This window comes from Echinops telfairi, unplaced genomic scaffold (genome assembly GCF_000313985.2).
Source record: "Echinops telfairi isolate 266 unplaced genomic scaffold, ASM31398v2 ScPeMD7_7469;HRSCAF=8507_1, whole genome shotgun sequence".
In the NCBI taxonomy this organism is placed as follows: Eukaryota; Metazoa; Chordata; class Mammalia; order Afrosoricida; family Tenrecidae; genus Echinops; species Echinops telfairi.
Window position 1 is genome coordinate 86,623,877 of NW_022111373.1, and position 16,213 is coordinate 86,640,089.

The following is a 16,213-nucleotide window of genomic DNA, read 5'->3' on the forward strand; positions in this document are numbered from 1 at the left end:
GGGGGTTTAAGTGGAGAGAAAATGTTTTGAGAAACAATGTACAAATGCGCTTTACACAATTGATGTGTGTATGGATTGAGATAACAGTTGTATGAGCCCCTAAGAAAATGTTAAAAAAAAAATGCTTGCAGTTCTAGATTTGGCCAATTCACTTCTGTAGAACATTTGCCGGAGCCCACTCCAGGGGCTATGGAACGAAATCCACTAGAATCTCCGTTTCTATTAGGTGGATCATGATCCGTGCTGCCGCAATGAAGCACTTGGCCACTATTTGAAACTCTGAAAGGGTGGGGGTTAGAACTCCCCCAGCAGGGAAAAAGTCTGATGAGCTGCTCTCAACAAGACTCACTGCCGTGGGCTCAATGCTGACTTGACCTCACAGGGCAGGGCAGAATGCCCCCGTGAGTTCCCGAGACTAACGGTTACAGGAGTGGAACGCCCCATCTTTCTCCCAAAGCCGGCGGGCAGGCAGCTGGTGATTCTGAGTTGTAGACCAGGTAGCTCTCAGCCCAACCTGCAACCACCATGTCGCCAAGGCTCCCTAGAAACACGACCGCCTGAAAACCCATTCTACTCTGTCACATGGGATTTCTGTGAGTCCAAATTTATTCAGTTGTGTCTACCAAAAACCAACAATAGTTCTATACTAACTGATCGTGTGGGTAGTTTACGTTTGAGGCGATGAACTATAAATCTTCAGATTTGAAAGCATCATGGCTTTGTGTAACTGGATGTAATTCTTCCTGACAGGGTTTACATCAACTTCTTAACAATGCTTTAGAGATGCCTTTTAAACCGCTATGTACAAGAGGCTTGATCATATAAACAGATTCTAGACTCAATCATTTCTCTGGTTTACTTGCTTGTTTTTATGAGGTACTCTCGTTGTTTGGAAGCATACCGACCCGTTGTACAACTAAAAGAATGACAGCCCTCCTGTGCCAGCGTCCCAATCCTTCCTGTGGACTTGGGTTAGGTTATTTCCAGGTTTCTGTATCTGCTACTGTCTACAGCTGCAGCTGGATTTGCTTAATCTAATAGTATGTATTCAAAATTCAATCCAATTCAGTGTTTTTGTTTAGAATGGTATCCAACCAATTGCTGCTGAATCGAAGAGAAGAGCAAAACTACGACCTGTCCCCTTGGTGTGGTGGTGACAGTTGGAAGGAATTTGGTTACTCTTGGAGGAAGTTAGTACAGGATTGTCGAAAGTTGTAGGGTAGATTATTGCTAAAGTCATTTCTTGAATGTTAAATAGCACACTGCCTAATAAAACATTTTAGAAGAAGATTAATAAAAGATGAATACAAGAAAAATATACATCTTCATAAAATATAGAGTAGCTTCAGCTATTATATAAGAACTTTAATTTTCACCTTCCTAAAAAATAGCATTCTGATATGATAAAGCTGACATCAACCCATAATTACCCTCAGTTCCTAATTTTTAAAAATCTAGAAGATATGACCAAAATTTTATCAATTGATAATTCTTAGCACTTAGTCCATTATCTTATAAGAAGCACAGTGCCTTGTATTCCCTGATGAATGAATGAGTGAATGAATGAATGAATGGTTTGCCAGCTACCTTTAGCTGACAGTTTCCATGTGTATAGGTATGTTATCTTCAAACAAATTTTAAACCCCAGCAGATAGTAAAATAACCTTTAAAAATAAAGATCGAGAACAAACAAGTGGTTAGAGTGCATTTTTATCTTCTGTTCAATTCTGCGTAATTTTTAACCTTTTAACAATAAATGCAATGTAACAAAACTTTTTTTCCAATATATGTACATGACTGGAATATACCTTACAATGAAGTATAATTCCCACTTCAAATGTCTCAGCAATGGCTCACATTTCTGTGGCTCTCCTTTTTCATTGAAAGCTGCTTGTAAAAACTAACATAGCTAAATGACACTTTTTTTAGTTAATGAAAGAAGTGAGGTCTTTATCTTAACCTGAATTCATTCCTATTTTAAACATAATTAACATTTTTGTCATTGATCCAAAGAAACATTGCTCCATTTGGTAGGTTGAAACTATTTATCCTTTTTTGAAAAAAAACAAACAAAAAAACATGGTGCTAAATGTTATGCCAGCTTCCTTCTTACAAATACAATCATATTTGAGTGGCTTTAAACCAAGCAAAACATGCTAAACTACAAAAACAATCCCCTGCTAGAACAAAATATTTAAACCAGGGTGGGTGAATATTCTGAGACATTGGCAGTTGGTAGTCAGACTCTATGACTAATGGTTGAGACGTCTGCCTTGGTGGACCACATGGACTTATTTATCTGCCCACTGGAATGACACAATGGGGGGATAGCTGATGAATATTGTACAACATCTGTGAATGGATCACAGCTATGCCTGATGTGAATCATTCTTCCCTCAACAATCTAAAGTTTAATAGTTAAAAATTCCAAACTGTCGTCACATAGGCCAAGTTATTTGGCTTGTTGGAAGTACAGTGAGGGAATGAACGTAATTCATACACTAAGACATTATGCCTGCAAATAGTTGGACTATGTTTTAGTCTCTGCAGTTAAGGAAACCTAAAATCGGTTGTCGTTTCTGAAGGTGGCCAGGAAGAACCTTGGGTCACTGCAACAATAGAAAATTACTTTCTACAGTTCTTTAAAATCATTGTGGGACTCAAGTTTCACGAGCTGTCAATTCTGTAAATAAAGTATGCATAACAACGAGGGCACTCTGTCCTACAAAATCCCCAGGACTCTTGGGACCTTGGAGAAAGCATTTTGTGTCACTCTTTTTTTTTTTGGTAAACACTTTAATTGGGGGCTCTTACAGTACTTATCACAATCCATGTATTCATCCAGTGTGTCAAGCACATTTGCACATATGCCGCCATCATCATTTTCAAAGCATTCTCTTCCCACTTGAGCCCCTGATATCAGCTCCCCATTTCTTCCCCTGCTCTCTCCCGCCCACCCTCCCTCACGAACCCTTGATAAGTTATAGATTATTATTTCCATATCTTACATCGTCCTCTCTTGCCCCTCACCCACTTTTCCATTGTTTGTCTCCCTGGGAGGGGGTTCTAAGTTGATCCTTATGATCAATCCCCCTTTCTCCCCCACCCTCCCCAAATCCTCCTGGTATCTCTACTCTCATTGTCGGCCCTGGGTGGTTTACCTATCCTCGATTCCCTGTGTTGCGGGCTATTATCTGTAGCAGTGTGCATGCTCTGCTCTAATCCAATTTGTGAGGTAGAATTGAGGTCATGATAGTGGGGAAAGGAAGCACCAAAGAACTAGAGGAAAGTTGTGTGTTTCATCGGTGCTATACCGCACACTGACTGGCTCATTTCTTCCCTGTGACCCCTCTGTGAGGGGATGTCACTCTTAATGTGATGATTTGCTTCCTGAAATTACCCTCTAGTACATTGCTGTCCTTCATTTGGGATCATACTCTTTTCTTGAAGGTGCTATTACTTAAGAATAAGCAAATGATTGTGTGAGGTGAGGTGAATCGTGGTTTCCTGAATGTAGCTAATGCTGCTTTTATGTTTTCTGGGAACTCGAGGGATGGGGTGTATGGGGTAGATAACTTAGTTTGTGCCTTTATTCCCAACCCCAGAAGCAATCTGCTACCTCTGTATGACCCCAAACATTCAGCATTATCTTGTCTTGTTTGACTTCTCTTCAATATCTTGATATACCTATTTTGACTCTTTTGATTCCTTGACACTTAGGAGAAAATAAGTTGACATAAAGTCTACTCACTGGGATGTTTTCAAATAAGAGAGAGTGAGAGAGAGTGTGTGTCTTTGTATTTTGTAAAATGTGAGTAAGTTGTGGTGGATCTCTTTAACAATAAATAATAAATATCTATTTAGATGTTTACAAATTATATGATAATATTTTTAGTTGTAGTAAACAGGTCATGTAGACCAATTTTTAAGAATGGGTTAAGTATTTTGAAAGTTAATATTCCATGGGCTACCGTCTAAAAGAGGCCCTGTGAAATGTTTAATCTCTAGAGATGTTGTGACCTTTTAAAGAAATGAATGTTATGCTTGGAAGAGGAAAATAAATGTGCAGATGTGATGTGTTCCTCACAGATTACATTGAAGGGATTTGTCCTACAAAATATCAAAATGTACATTTGTTCCTATTGTTTTCTTTTAAAATCAGTAGACAAGCACTGTTTTGCATCAAAATATTTATTTGTACATTTTACCTGATGATTTGGGATATTGAAGCTGATTTTTTTTTTTAAGGAAAGCAAGAAGAGAAGTATACAAATGAGGGTGTTAATTGTTTAAAATTATCAATAGTTTTTTTTATAGATTTGAAAATGTGCTTCTACATAGGAGACCAATAATTTTACCTAACATTACAGTATAATGACCAGGACTTCTCTCCCTTTTAGAGAAACAGCCAAGTGTTTCTGGAACAGGTAAGACAGCAGCGGTCCAGAGAGGTTGATGTCCCACAAGGAAAGCTATGCAGAGCTGCTGATGGAAAGTAAACTACCGTCCACTAATGATGCTCTCCTTTCCTCAAGGTGCCCAGAGGCAGGAAGTGGTCTGTAAAAGGCTGGATGACAACTCCATTGTCCAGAACCATTATTGTGACCCTGACAGTAAACCCCCGGAAAGCCAAAGGGCCTGCAACACTGAGCCCTGCCCACCTGAGTAAGTAAAAAGAAAAAAAAGAGTGAGATTTTTCTTCCAGTACAAAGGGAAAAATCAAAATCCAGCCTTTGGATATAAGTAATACACTCTGAGCCAAACAGGCAAATACCAACCAAATGTTGAAACTTTTCTATACCTCTCTATTTGTTTGCTTATAAATGTGATAAATGTAATTTTTTTAGAGCAGTGATTTCTTCAGACAGCGTAGAGTACCCGTAGCCCCACCTACCATCACTTTACTTGCTCCTATTTAGCATCTGGCATGTCTGTGATACTCTTCTGTCAATTGGTGAATCAAGATAGATCTGTTATTATCAGTTGAAGTCCACACGTTACATTCTGCTTCAAAGATTGTGGAAATGCAATATCCCTTTCTAACCATTAGGTTGACAATTCCTCTGAGGGATAAAGACAAAATACCTGCCCTGTAGTGACTGATGGAAACCATGTCTAGCTGACTGTGAGCTGCAATCAGCTCAAGGGCAGTGGGGTTGGTTTCGTGGAGCAAAGATTCCTATTTATCTGTAGGTTTAAGGGATGAACTCCTTTAAATCAGGGATGTCAGTGGGGTTGTCCTGTTGGAGCTTTGGAAGTGATCTGATTTGATCAATCCTAAGGCATGCCCGTTTGAGTACCACTAAAATTGAAATTCATCTAATTGATGATGTCTTTTATAACAATTGCCAATGATTTTTTTTCTTTCACAACCTTAAAAAAAATCCAACACTGTCATAGAGTCAATTCTGACTCTCAGTGACCCTATAGGACATAATAAAACTATCCTTTGTGACAGCAAATTCATATGGGAGAAGAAAGCTTCTTTTTCCCATGGAGCAGCTGGTGGGTTTGAACTTGTGCTTAGTAGCCCAGCACATAACCCACTGTACCACCAAAGCTCTTTTTGTCTTTGGAAATGGCACATAAAATAATTGTATCTTAAATCGCATAAAGTACAGAAGATTGGTGTGAAGTCCTATCTTTTCCGGGTCTCTACCCTAAAATCCGCAGAACTTCTTTAATGATTTAGAAAGACCTTCAATGCACTATCAGTAGTTCAGTTTGCTGACCCATTTTAAGTTCTGTCATCATAAGGCATCCCATCTTTTGGATGCCGAAGCTTAGAGATACATTTCAGTCTCTTTCTGCCTGTTGGTTAGTAGCTATCAGCTCTCTGTAAAAAGGAGGTCCAACGAAAGAACCCATTCTTAATAATGACTTTAAAATGGACCTGATTTCAGTGAACTATACTTGATAGCAGGGGTTCTCAACCTGTGGGTCACGATGCCTTTGGGGGTTAAATGACCCTTTCACAGGGGTCACCCGATTCATAACAGGCACAAAATCACAGTTATGAAGTAGCAACGAAAATAATTTTTTGGTTGGTGGTCACCACGACATGAGGAACTGTATTAAAGGGTCGTGGTATTAGCAAGGTTGAGAGCCATTGCTTTATAGTCTATAAACACAGAAGGATTTCTTGGGTGAGCAAGAGGAAATGATTTTGTGGTGGGAAAACGCTGAGTTGATCATGAAACTACTCTGTGTAGGAATTTTGCCTGACTGGCAGCTAACTGCAAGACAAAACATGTGTGAATGGCATCTTGCTCTTGTAGGAGAGAACCTGTTAGCTTGGATAATGCCCCACTAGGAGCTAATTCTTCACACATGAGGTGTATAAGAAAGAAAAGTAAGTGAACCTCTGTGTGTAGTGATAATAAAGGAATTAATCACTCTTTCTAAAAATGAGCACAGTCGAATCACAGAAGGCTGGAACTAACAAGAGATCCAGGTACTTAACGCAGGTAAAGCAATACATTTCTTAGTATTTGTTCCAAAACAATGATGCCCTATGGATTTTGATTAAATAAAGACACTATCTGCCCGAACCTTGGATTTCAGGAAAGATACTCATTACTAGAGGAGCCCTGGTGGCATAGTGGTTACACATTGGGCTGCTAACTGCAAGTTCAGCAGTTCAAAAACACTTGATGCCCCATGGGAAACAGATGGACTTTCTACTCCCATAAAGAGTTACAGTCTCAGAAACTCACTGTAGGGTCACAGTGGCTCGACATCGACTCGATGGCAGTGAGGTTTGGGTTTCCTCATTACAAGTCTCTAAAAATCTGTATCTCCGCTAGTGGCTTATCAAATAAAGATCATTAGGAAATCTAGAATGATAGGAAATCATTTTTCACTATAAATCTTTTATAATTTTATATCAGTGCTTTTCTAAATGTGATCATCTTACACCTAATTCCTTAAATTCCACACACAGGAAAGCATAGACAAGTGATCACTGTACACATTAAAAAGATAAGCTTATGCATTGATTTTTTCACTTGTCTCCTTGAAGTTATTGTTTACAAATTGATTTCATATAAAACTGAAAAATCATATAAAACAGACTGATGCTACTAATTCATATGAGCTCCTCATGCACTGAAGAACTCTGGCAGCACTGTCCAGTGAGCTTTGAACTCCTGTAGTGAAGTGAAACTGCTCGGTATGGCGCATCATCCTGCTATTGTTTGGTAGGCCTTGTCTATCCAGTCACAGTATGGGAGCATGCAAATAAGGAATGGAAAACTTTCACTCAGGGATTGGTCGGTCTTGCCTTTCCTCTGGGTATGAGAGCATCATCTCAGAAGCAGGAACAGATAATCCCACAATCATCCAGAAAGAAGAGCCACCAGTGAAGTGTGTGAGATCCCTGCCTGAAGTGACAGAAGCACTAGAGGTTGTACCACTCTGAGATCTCAAGACAGTGCAGAAGAGCAGCACCCAACTCATGAGGCAGAAGCATGGGTGGGAGTCCTAGAACATGGAGGCAAAAGCCAAAGAACCACATGGCTTAGACACCAAGCACCAGACAGACATGCCTGCCGGTATGGTCAAGAAGAGACACTGCAGATGAAAGAACTCTCTCCTTATCCTTTGGTAAATTAGGAGCTTCTTAATCCCTTTAACCGTCAGTATTGTCTATGGATTCTGGGTGGCCATCACAAAGGACTACCAAACCTAGCAGAGAAGTAGAGTGCTGGGAGAGCTGGTTGGTGTCAGAATAGGGTGAAAGGACAGAGGGTAGAGACATGTCTGATGTCTGCCTGGAACCGATCTTGAGCTAGTATATAGTTGGATTCTCCTTCTCCCTACTGAAACTTCAGGAGGTCAGATGTGGGCCCCATGTCATTGCTTCAACTGCGAACTACAAGTTCAGCCGCTCAGATTCCCAGCCACTCCATAGGAGAACGTGGGGGCTACCTCTTCCTATAAACATTTCTAGCCTTGGAAAACCTGGGTCGGGTTCCTGTGAATCAGAATTGGCTCAATGGTAGTGGATTTAGTTTTGGTTTTGATCTTCACGTGCTAAAGATAAGTTTTTTACCTACACTGCAAATACGGTTTGTCATATTTTTCATCTTGTTTATGCCATTTTGATTTATTTCTACTTATAAAAGTTTTACATTTTGATTGAGGAAAACTTTGACACTTATTTCTTTCACTGGTATCATGCTTAGAAAGTCCTTGTCTACACTGTACAGAGAAATTTACAGGGAACTGGAAGAATAAACCAAAGAAGCATTAAGAAACATGTAGTAATAGTTTATTTGGAAGACTTTGACAAGGCAGGAAAAGGCTTGCTCAGGAAAAATAGTGGCTCATAACAGCAACTCTTCCACAAGGAAGAGCATAGTAATAATGGTGGTAAGGTAACTATGGGAGCTGTGTTCTTGTGACGTTGAGTGACAATGGTGAGATTCATGACATAGGCATGAACAAGAGGGCATGAATAATTGGGGAAACCAGAGAAAGGAAGGAGGTGATGGGAGGCTAGCACCCCACCATCAAAACAGGAAGGAACAAGGAGTCGAACTCCAGAGAAAAAGGCCAAGAGTTTGGTTTCTAATGAGGCTATCTTTTAATAACAAGATAAGATCGGTAAGGTTTATTGTGTCAACCTGGCCGATAAACACGTGGGGTTAATTGAAAGGCGGGGGTGGGGGGTGGGAGTGGGGCGTAAATGGCTCAGTGAGCCTCGCCTTTCTCGTTCTTGGGTCTCTTGCTCTCTGATGGTTGTACCAGGGTGCAGCTGCCGTAGCCAGTTCCCTGCTTCAGCTTGCAAAGTTCACTTCCTGCAAGACATCCCTGAGGAGAAGTCACATGGACTTGGGTGCTGGGGCAGCCTCATGGCACCCCTGCCAGCGCTGAGATGCTGACACGCTCACTGATTCGGCTTTCCTCCTGCAGTCAGCATCATTGCGTGTGTTTTGTGAGATTGAGGAGGACTTTGTAGATTGGTGTCGGACATAAGGGCTAATGTTGGACTCATGGGCTTAGACCGTACTGGGTTGGGATGCCTTCTTAACGTACACTTACCCTTTATATAAAACTTTCTCTTGTATACAGATGAGTTTCTGTGGATTTGTTTCTCTAGTCTACCCACACTAACACACAGGATTATTTCTAAATATGACCTCAAGTGAGGAATGCATGGGCACAAACTATTATTTCTGTATGATAGTGTGGTTCTTAAAATTGTTAAAACTAGAAAGGTGAACACAAAAAGGAGTACTCCATATTGTCACCAAGAATTTAAAAATCAAAGAAGCAAAAGCCCCAGCATTTATTAAGCAACTGCAATGCAGAAGGCACTGTGCTTTGAAATGGAATTCCTTTTCTCCCTGACAAGTGGGCAAACAGACATGCAAGGGTCTATGGCAGGGGTCCTCAACATTTTTAAACAGGAAGCCTGTTCACTGTCCCTCAGACCCGGTGGAGTGCCAGACTATGGTTTAAATAAAAACTATGAACAAATTCCTATGTACACTGCACCTATCTTATTTTGAAGTAAAAAAAACAAACGGGGCAAAAACACCCAGCGGGCCAGATAAATGTCCTTGATGGGCCGCATGTGGCCCGAGGGCTTAGTTTAAGGACCCCCTGGGCTATGGCATCCATCGGCAAAAGACAATGAGCACTTTCACAAGAGATTCAAGAGGGTTATAAGCAAAAGTGCTCAAAGAAGCCCAGAGTGGGAAAAGGTTAATTTTCATTTAATGGTTTTTTTTATGATGTGATGTTTAACAATTATTTTGAGTCATTGCACCTCACCCATGGACAACTATAATCTGTTATTTTAAGTTTAGAAAAAGATGCATCAGTCTGTCTATAAAACTCTAAAGTTTAAGACCTGGGAAGCATTATAGAACTCATCTCGGCCAACTCCCAACTTTTTGCGGATGAGGGTATACTAGACTCCGGTGATGCTTTTCCCATTATACCAGACATTACTAACCCTGTAAGTTACAAATCAAATGGCTGATGGCATTTTAATACTTCTAATTTCACTTGCTTCGTTGACACCTTCTCAATTGCCACAACCTAAGAGATGTTGATGACATTGCTTTAAAATTTTTCTAGAGAAGCTCAGCTGTGGAATGTTTAGGGCTTAAAGGGTTCTGCTTATTATTGGTTTCCGTTTCCAATTAACTGAGGAATGAGCAAAACTGCTTTTAAAAAATCTTTCTGAGAAGTATTTTATGACACTTCCATCCTTGTAGGTATATAGTAGTTAACATAATTGAATCACTCTTTAATTAAAGGAGCTAGTGTCCAATTTTGCAGATTATCCTTTTAATTTGGTGTATTCTGTTTACAAAAATGGTTGATGATTATACCTTTGACTCTTGGGCAAAGGCTGGATGATCAATCTTTACTTCCTTTCATGTCTTGATTCGCATATAAAATAAGTATTAATAGTCTATTTTCCTGTGTTTGCCATTTTCCTTTAAATTAGAAAGCAAACATTAAATCTGGGCTTTTAGAGGAGTTCTTCCTTCAAAAATATTCTGTTTAACCAACGTTGGAACATAATTTTTCTATGGTGTCTCTCTTGTTTTCTCCCTCCAGCAATATTATTGCCGGTCCTATTAATCTACAGAGCTTGCAGATCATATTACATGTACTGCAACAAGCGATGATTATTTCAGACACTCGACCATGAATCCCAGTAACTGTTAGTGTCGAATGCCTATGAGGGGCCTTGTGAGGATGAAGACAGTTTGCTATTTCGGTGTTCAGAAGAGCTTAGAAAAACACAGCCTGGGGATTGTTCAGGCTATAATGAATGATTCAGCAATTGATATTCCCAGAGCGAATTTGTCTGTACATATTTTTAACCACCATCTCTAGAGGAGGAGGGTGGGGTGGGGTGGCGGAGGCAGAGACACATAGAGAACACCAAAAGAGGGTCAAACCCATGGAGAATGAAGGTGAAGGAAGCAGTATGTCTTAAACTAGACAGGAGAGTAGACTGAGACAAATAGACACAGTGGTAAAATTGCAAAACTGTTTAAATAACTAGGGTGTGATTCAATCCTGTGGAGAGACTTGGAAAGGGATGAGTTGGTGAGCAATAAAGACGCAAGCGGGACTGAATGTGAAGTCTAAAATCATCGTTAGAGTCAGAAGGGAAATTAGGGAGGGAGTCAATACGTTTAGATTTTATTCCATGTTGAGCATTAGAGTGATACATGTAGGTTGTTTCTGAGCAGTCAGGGTTGGCCATGAAAGAGCAGATAACGGCAGTGAAGAACAGCACCACCTCCTGAAGCACCACTGTGACCCGGGCACCTGTGTTTAATTTGCAGGCCTCCATCCCTCTTACATTATGAGGCCCTAATGAGATCATGGCTGGAGGTGGTATGACTGAACGTTTCGTGGCTGAGTTATACACATTGCTGTTTCATCCCCTAATCTTGGTGATGAAATCACTGTTGTGAATTGAATCAGAGTTTCACTATGGCTGGCATGAAAGTTATTATTCTCAGTACACATTTTCCTCTTTACCAAAAATGGTACTAACCATTTGAGATCGTGCTCATCTGTGGAAACCAGAAAGGAAAGAATATGAAAATCCTTTAAAGTCTCCTTTGGAAAATAACTTATGAGGGAAAGCAAAAATTAATGTTGGGCTTTTAAAATTCAGGGTTCAGTGATCACTCTGTAAACAAATTCAGGTAGAAACTTCTTAGATTTTGCCAAAGCAGATTTCAAATTTGTAAAACCAATTGTGACATTTCTAAAGGCTGCTTCTCTTTTGTAAACACCAGGAATTCAAATGATAATGAACAAAGGCCAGGGTGGTTTCCTTGACTAAAGGCAGGCTCGGATTGAGGGAAGTTCTCTGACTTCACCCACCTGCTCTCATCTTGATACAGAAAGACCCCACGGAAGATGCTCTGCTAAAAACAGTGAGAGACCTCAAAACTTCAGTTTGGGTGTCCTGGAGAGACTCAAATCTTGTTCCTTTTCCATTTTCTTTGAGCTAAGGGAAGAAAAAGAAGTCTGAGGGGCAAGATCAGATCATTGGGTCCCCGGGTAAGGTTTCCCAATGAAATTCTCACCGCATCGACCTGGCTACTCCTGAAGAATGAGTAGATGCATCCTCGGGAAGGAAAAAAGTCTTCAGGACACCTTTCCTGGGCTTTTTCTCACCAGTGCAGTTTTAGGTTTTCTTAAAATTCTTCATAATAAGCTTCCATTATCATCCTATGTTCCTCAAGAAAATCTGTTGTAATTACCCCTTTGTCATCTTCCAAAGGGTTGCCAGAGCCTTCTGAGCTGAACTCTCATCTTGAATTTAGCTGACCTGGCAGATCCCCGTGGAAGTCACTGTTCTGCCTGGACCTTGTTTTTCAAGGCACCCAAGTGACACAAGTCAGACAAGTCGTTTACTGAGAGAATTCCCTGTAGGCATCCACTGATCTCAGAGACATGTTTAAACACAGTTTGTTTGGAATAAACCTGTACAAATATGGGCTGGAACCCTCGTTGCAATACTTTTGAATTTCACCTTATATACAGACCCCCCCTGAAATCATGCGTTGTGTGTATGTGTGTGTGTGTGTGCCAATAACTTTCAGGAAAAAGAATAACACATATAAATGTGAGAAGAATTTATTTTGTTAATCATTTTAATGTCTTCCCAAATGAGCTGTGTTAAACCTGTTTTTAGGAATAAGAGAGGGTTGTACACGTTTTCCCAGAACTGGTTGCGGGATCCACCCTTGTTAAAAGTGTTATAGGACTCTGATGACCTCAGGATGTAAACCTGTGGACTTCTCTGCCCATTTCTGGAACATGGAAAAGAAATCCTTAGCTCCTTTAGGGTAATTTTGTTACAAAATCTGAACTCATGGGGAATCTATCTCAATGCAATAAAAATTAAAAAGCGACAGTTTGTTGAATGCCAACCACTGCGGTAGACATTTTTGGTGATGTGCTGGAGCCAGTACTGGCCTGAGCAAGCTTATTGTTAGCATAACTTCATGTTCAGTGTGTCAAGCTTAAAGTTGCCACGGTGGGGTGTTTACACCAGCCAAATTGGCAAATGCTACAAATCAGGATTTTCACTACACACAAAAAGCCACTTGTTAAATATTTACCAGCCTATCTGGGGGCCTTATATACATTACATTCATTTTATCTTCCCTACAATGAGATGGGTCTTGTTATTGTCATTTTAGAAACCGATATTTTTAGAGGAAAAAAAAAAGGCGACTTAATAACATGTCCCATCACTGTTTGAACCTGGCTTCGGCCTGCTCCGAAGCTCCTGCGCCGCTCTTTAGAAGGGAAGTGACAAAGAGTTGCTTTCTTCTAGGATCCTCCGTTTCCCATTTGTCACAGCAGCCCACACTGAAAGCTCAGCTCTTCTAGGAAGACTGTGCCGTCCGCTCTAAAACTGCCTTCATTCACCTCAAAACTTCGGCCTGGGCTCAGGAAATGCTTGTCTATGTTTCTCCCGCTCTTGCTGCAGGTGGTTTATCGGCGACTGGTTGGGGTGCAGCAAGACGTGTGACGGTGGAACACGGACGAGGGCAGTGCTCTGCATCAGGAAGATCGGGCCTTCGGAAGAGGAGACGCTGGACTACAGTGGCTGCTTAACACACCGGCCTCTGGAACAAGAGTCCTGCAACAACCAGTCTTGTCCGCCTCAGTGGGTGGCTTTGGACTGGTCAGAAGTAAGGAACTCTGAGGCTGTATGGTTTGAGATGTCTTACATAGCAGTACCAAAGCAATTAATATTAAGGACACCTGAGCATGTGAGCATCTTAGAACTTAACATGAAAAGACTGCTGGACAGTGAATGTGGCCATATGCTCTTTTTTTTCATTGCTGCTTGTCAGTTTGTAAGGGCTTTGGGGGTCGGGGAAATCGGTGAAGAACTGGTCATCAATTTCATGAAAAACAAGTCTCAAGTGAATTCGAAAGCCCATGATCATGATCTCTCTTTTAAGTGGTATTTCTTCTCCATACTACTCCTGAGCAGTATCAGAGGCACAGGGCTAGTGGATTGTGATGGAAAACTGAAGGTCAGAAAGAGTCAAGGAAGGGGGACCGCGAATCTTTTGAAGCCATCGAGTCTCCTATCCCGGGACCTCAGTTGGAAGGCATAAAGGACTCCTAACTCGACAGCCCTTACATTGGAGTCTTTATTCATTGATTCTCTCTTGATGGATATCTAGAAATAATTCTCTCTTTTCCTCCCTGAGGTACCTCATGGAAGGTGAGCTCCATAAAAGGGGGGACTTCATTTTGTTCTGTAATTTTTATGACGCAGACCATAAGCTCCCACATGCTTGTAGAATAATCTTCAAAATACTTGGTTATTGTAGAACAGATGTCAAGGCTGCACTAGGTTATAATGGGAGGAACACTGGCAGCACTGCACACTAAGGCCAGGTATTTACACACACACACACACACACACACACACACATTTTAAATGCTTCTATTGTTGCTAAGGAAGAAACATGGAGCTACACTGGGTTACCATTACCTCCACCTATCTGCTCCGTGAAGAAGACCTGGCTAAGATCATTTTTTCCCGGCATACATATGTCACAAGAGAGCCGAGAATAATCCAGAGATGCTCAGAAAGATGACGGTATGAAAAATAAGAACCGAGTCCATTCACGTCACCCTGCGGAACAGAGCAGAACTGCTCCTGTGGCTCCGGAAGCCTCCTTTTTCTCTTCTGAAGCAGCTGATGGCTTCAGACGCCAGCAACTCAATGTGCGGCCCATTAGGCCACCAGGGCTTCTTCTTTTATTTATTTATTAACATTTTAAAAATCAATTAATTAATTAATATTTGCCACCAAGGCTTCTTAATGAGCTGCTAAAAGGTAGAGTTAATGCTCGACTCCCCAGCATATATGAGACACACACACGATGCCATTCTCTACAGTTCCCTGAGACTATCTGACTCGTTCTGTAGAGGTAGTATGCACCTGACTCTGTAATTAGAGATAATTCCCTCACGTTGGCATAACAGGCCATGTTTCTGACTCTTTTCTAACATCTCCTGCTGGACACATGATAGGACCTGCTTTGGCTATTTCCTGTAGATCACATAAGCTAAGCAGTTTGTCAAGAAAAACTATTTTCATTTTGTCTGGATATAACTTTTCCTTTTAACTCGTAATGCCTGAGTGGCCTTATTTTATGGAAGGCACGGAGCTAAAGGGGAACTATTTCAGATGGGAATAGGAGTGGGGCTTCTGACCAGTGTGGTTCCCATAGAATCTGGCAGAAGCTAGACGTGTTCTCCCAAGTGTCCTGGCCTTACTCCCATTTGAACAGTGACATTCTCCTACCTAACTTTTACCTGCAGTTTCCATCAGATGTGGGGACACTCTTGGTATTGTTCTTTCATTGTTATGAGAAACAGCATGAACACTTTTGTTCCCTCACATGGGCGGATTAACTCCTGGATTCATTTGAAAGAGAACATCCATTTGTAAGGAATAGACATTCCAGAGAGGTGTGAACATTTTAATAATTACAGGATATCCCTGGGTACAGCCCATAATTTCAACCTAACTTGCATACAGTTTATTATATTAAAAACTGGAAGTATATAAAATGGTTTGTAATAACTAACAGGTACTACTTTGAATACACATCAAAACATTATTATTAAAGTAGTATTTAGCACAATAACTTTAAAGATATTATTTAGTATATCTGGAAGTTTCTTTAATGTTTTTATGCATATAAAGGTACACTATATACTGAGATAAACATTAATCTAACTGACATTAGATACAAACCATACCTAACTTGTTGGGATTTACATGCAAGTTATGCCAAAAGATTTAAGAATGGAATTTACTTGTGATCTAGGGACTAGTTTACTTGTAATTCAGGGTCCAGGGGCCTTGTAGAAATACATAGATAACTATTGCTCCTGCTGATAAGTCTGTTATTGGAGGATCCCAATGAAGAGTCTGCTACAATGTTAGTGTATCAGGTCAAGTCAGTATACTTACTGCCTACCAAAGACACTAGGCAAGGCATTCTAGAGAATCCTGGAAGCACAGGCAAATAAGCCATACCCATGATATAATTAGAGAATAATATGAGACAGTGTTTAATGAAACAGTAGATCGTGATGTACAAACATATGAGAGTTCATGGAAATTCGTAATTAAGAGAAGACTAGCCTAAAGTAACTTCAGAGGGCATTTTATTTATTT

At 40.6% G+C, this 16,213-nt stretch overlaps 1 protein-coding gene across 1 annotated transcript in view; it reads left to right on the top strand.

Annotated features, from left to right (window-relative positions):
• The window catches only part of ADAMTS6 (ADAM metallopeptidase with thrombospondin type 1 motif 6), a 311,582-nt gene that overhangs the window by 269,760 nt on the left and 25,609 nt on the right, over nucleotides 1-16,213 (top strand). The window contains exons 22-23 of the mRNA XM_045285404.1: nucleotides 4,536-4,665; nucleotides 13,490-13,694. Of these exons, the coding sequence (XP_045141339.1) occupies nucleotides 4,536-4,665; nucleotides 13,490-13,694 (335 nt within the window). The remainder of the gene's footprint in view (nucleotides 1-4,535; nucleotides 4,666-13,489; nucleotides 13,695-16,213) is intronic.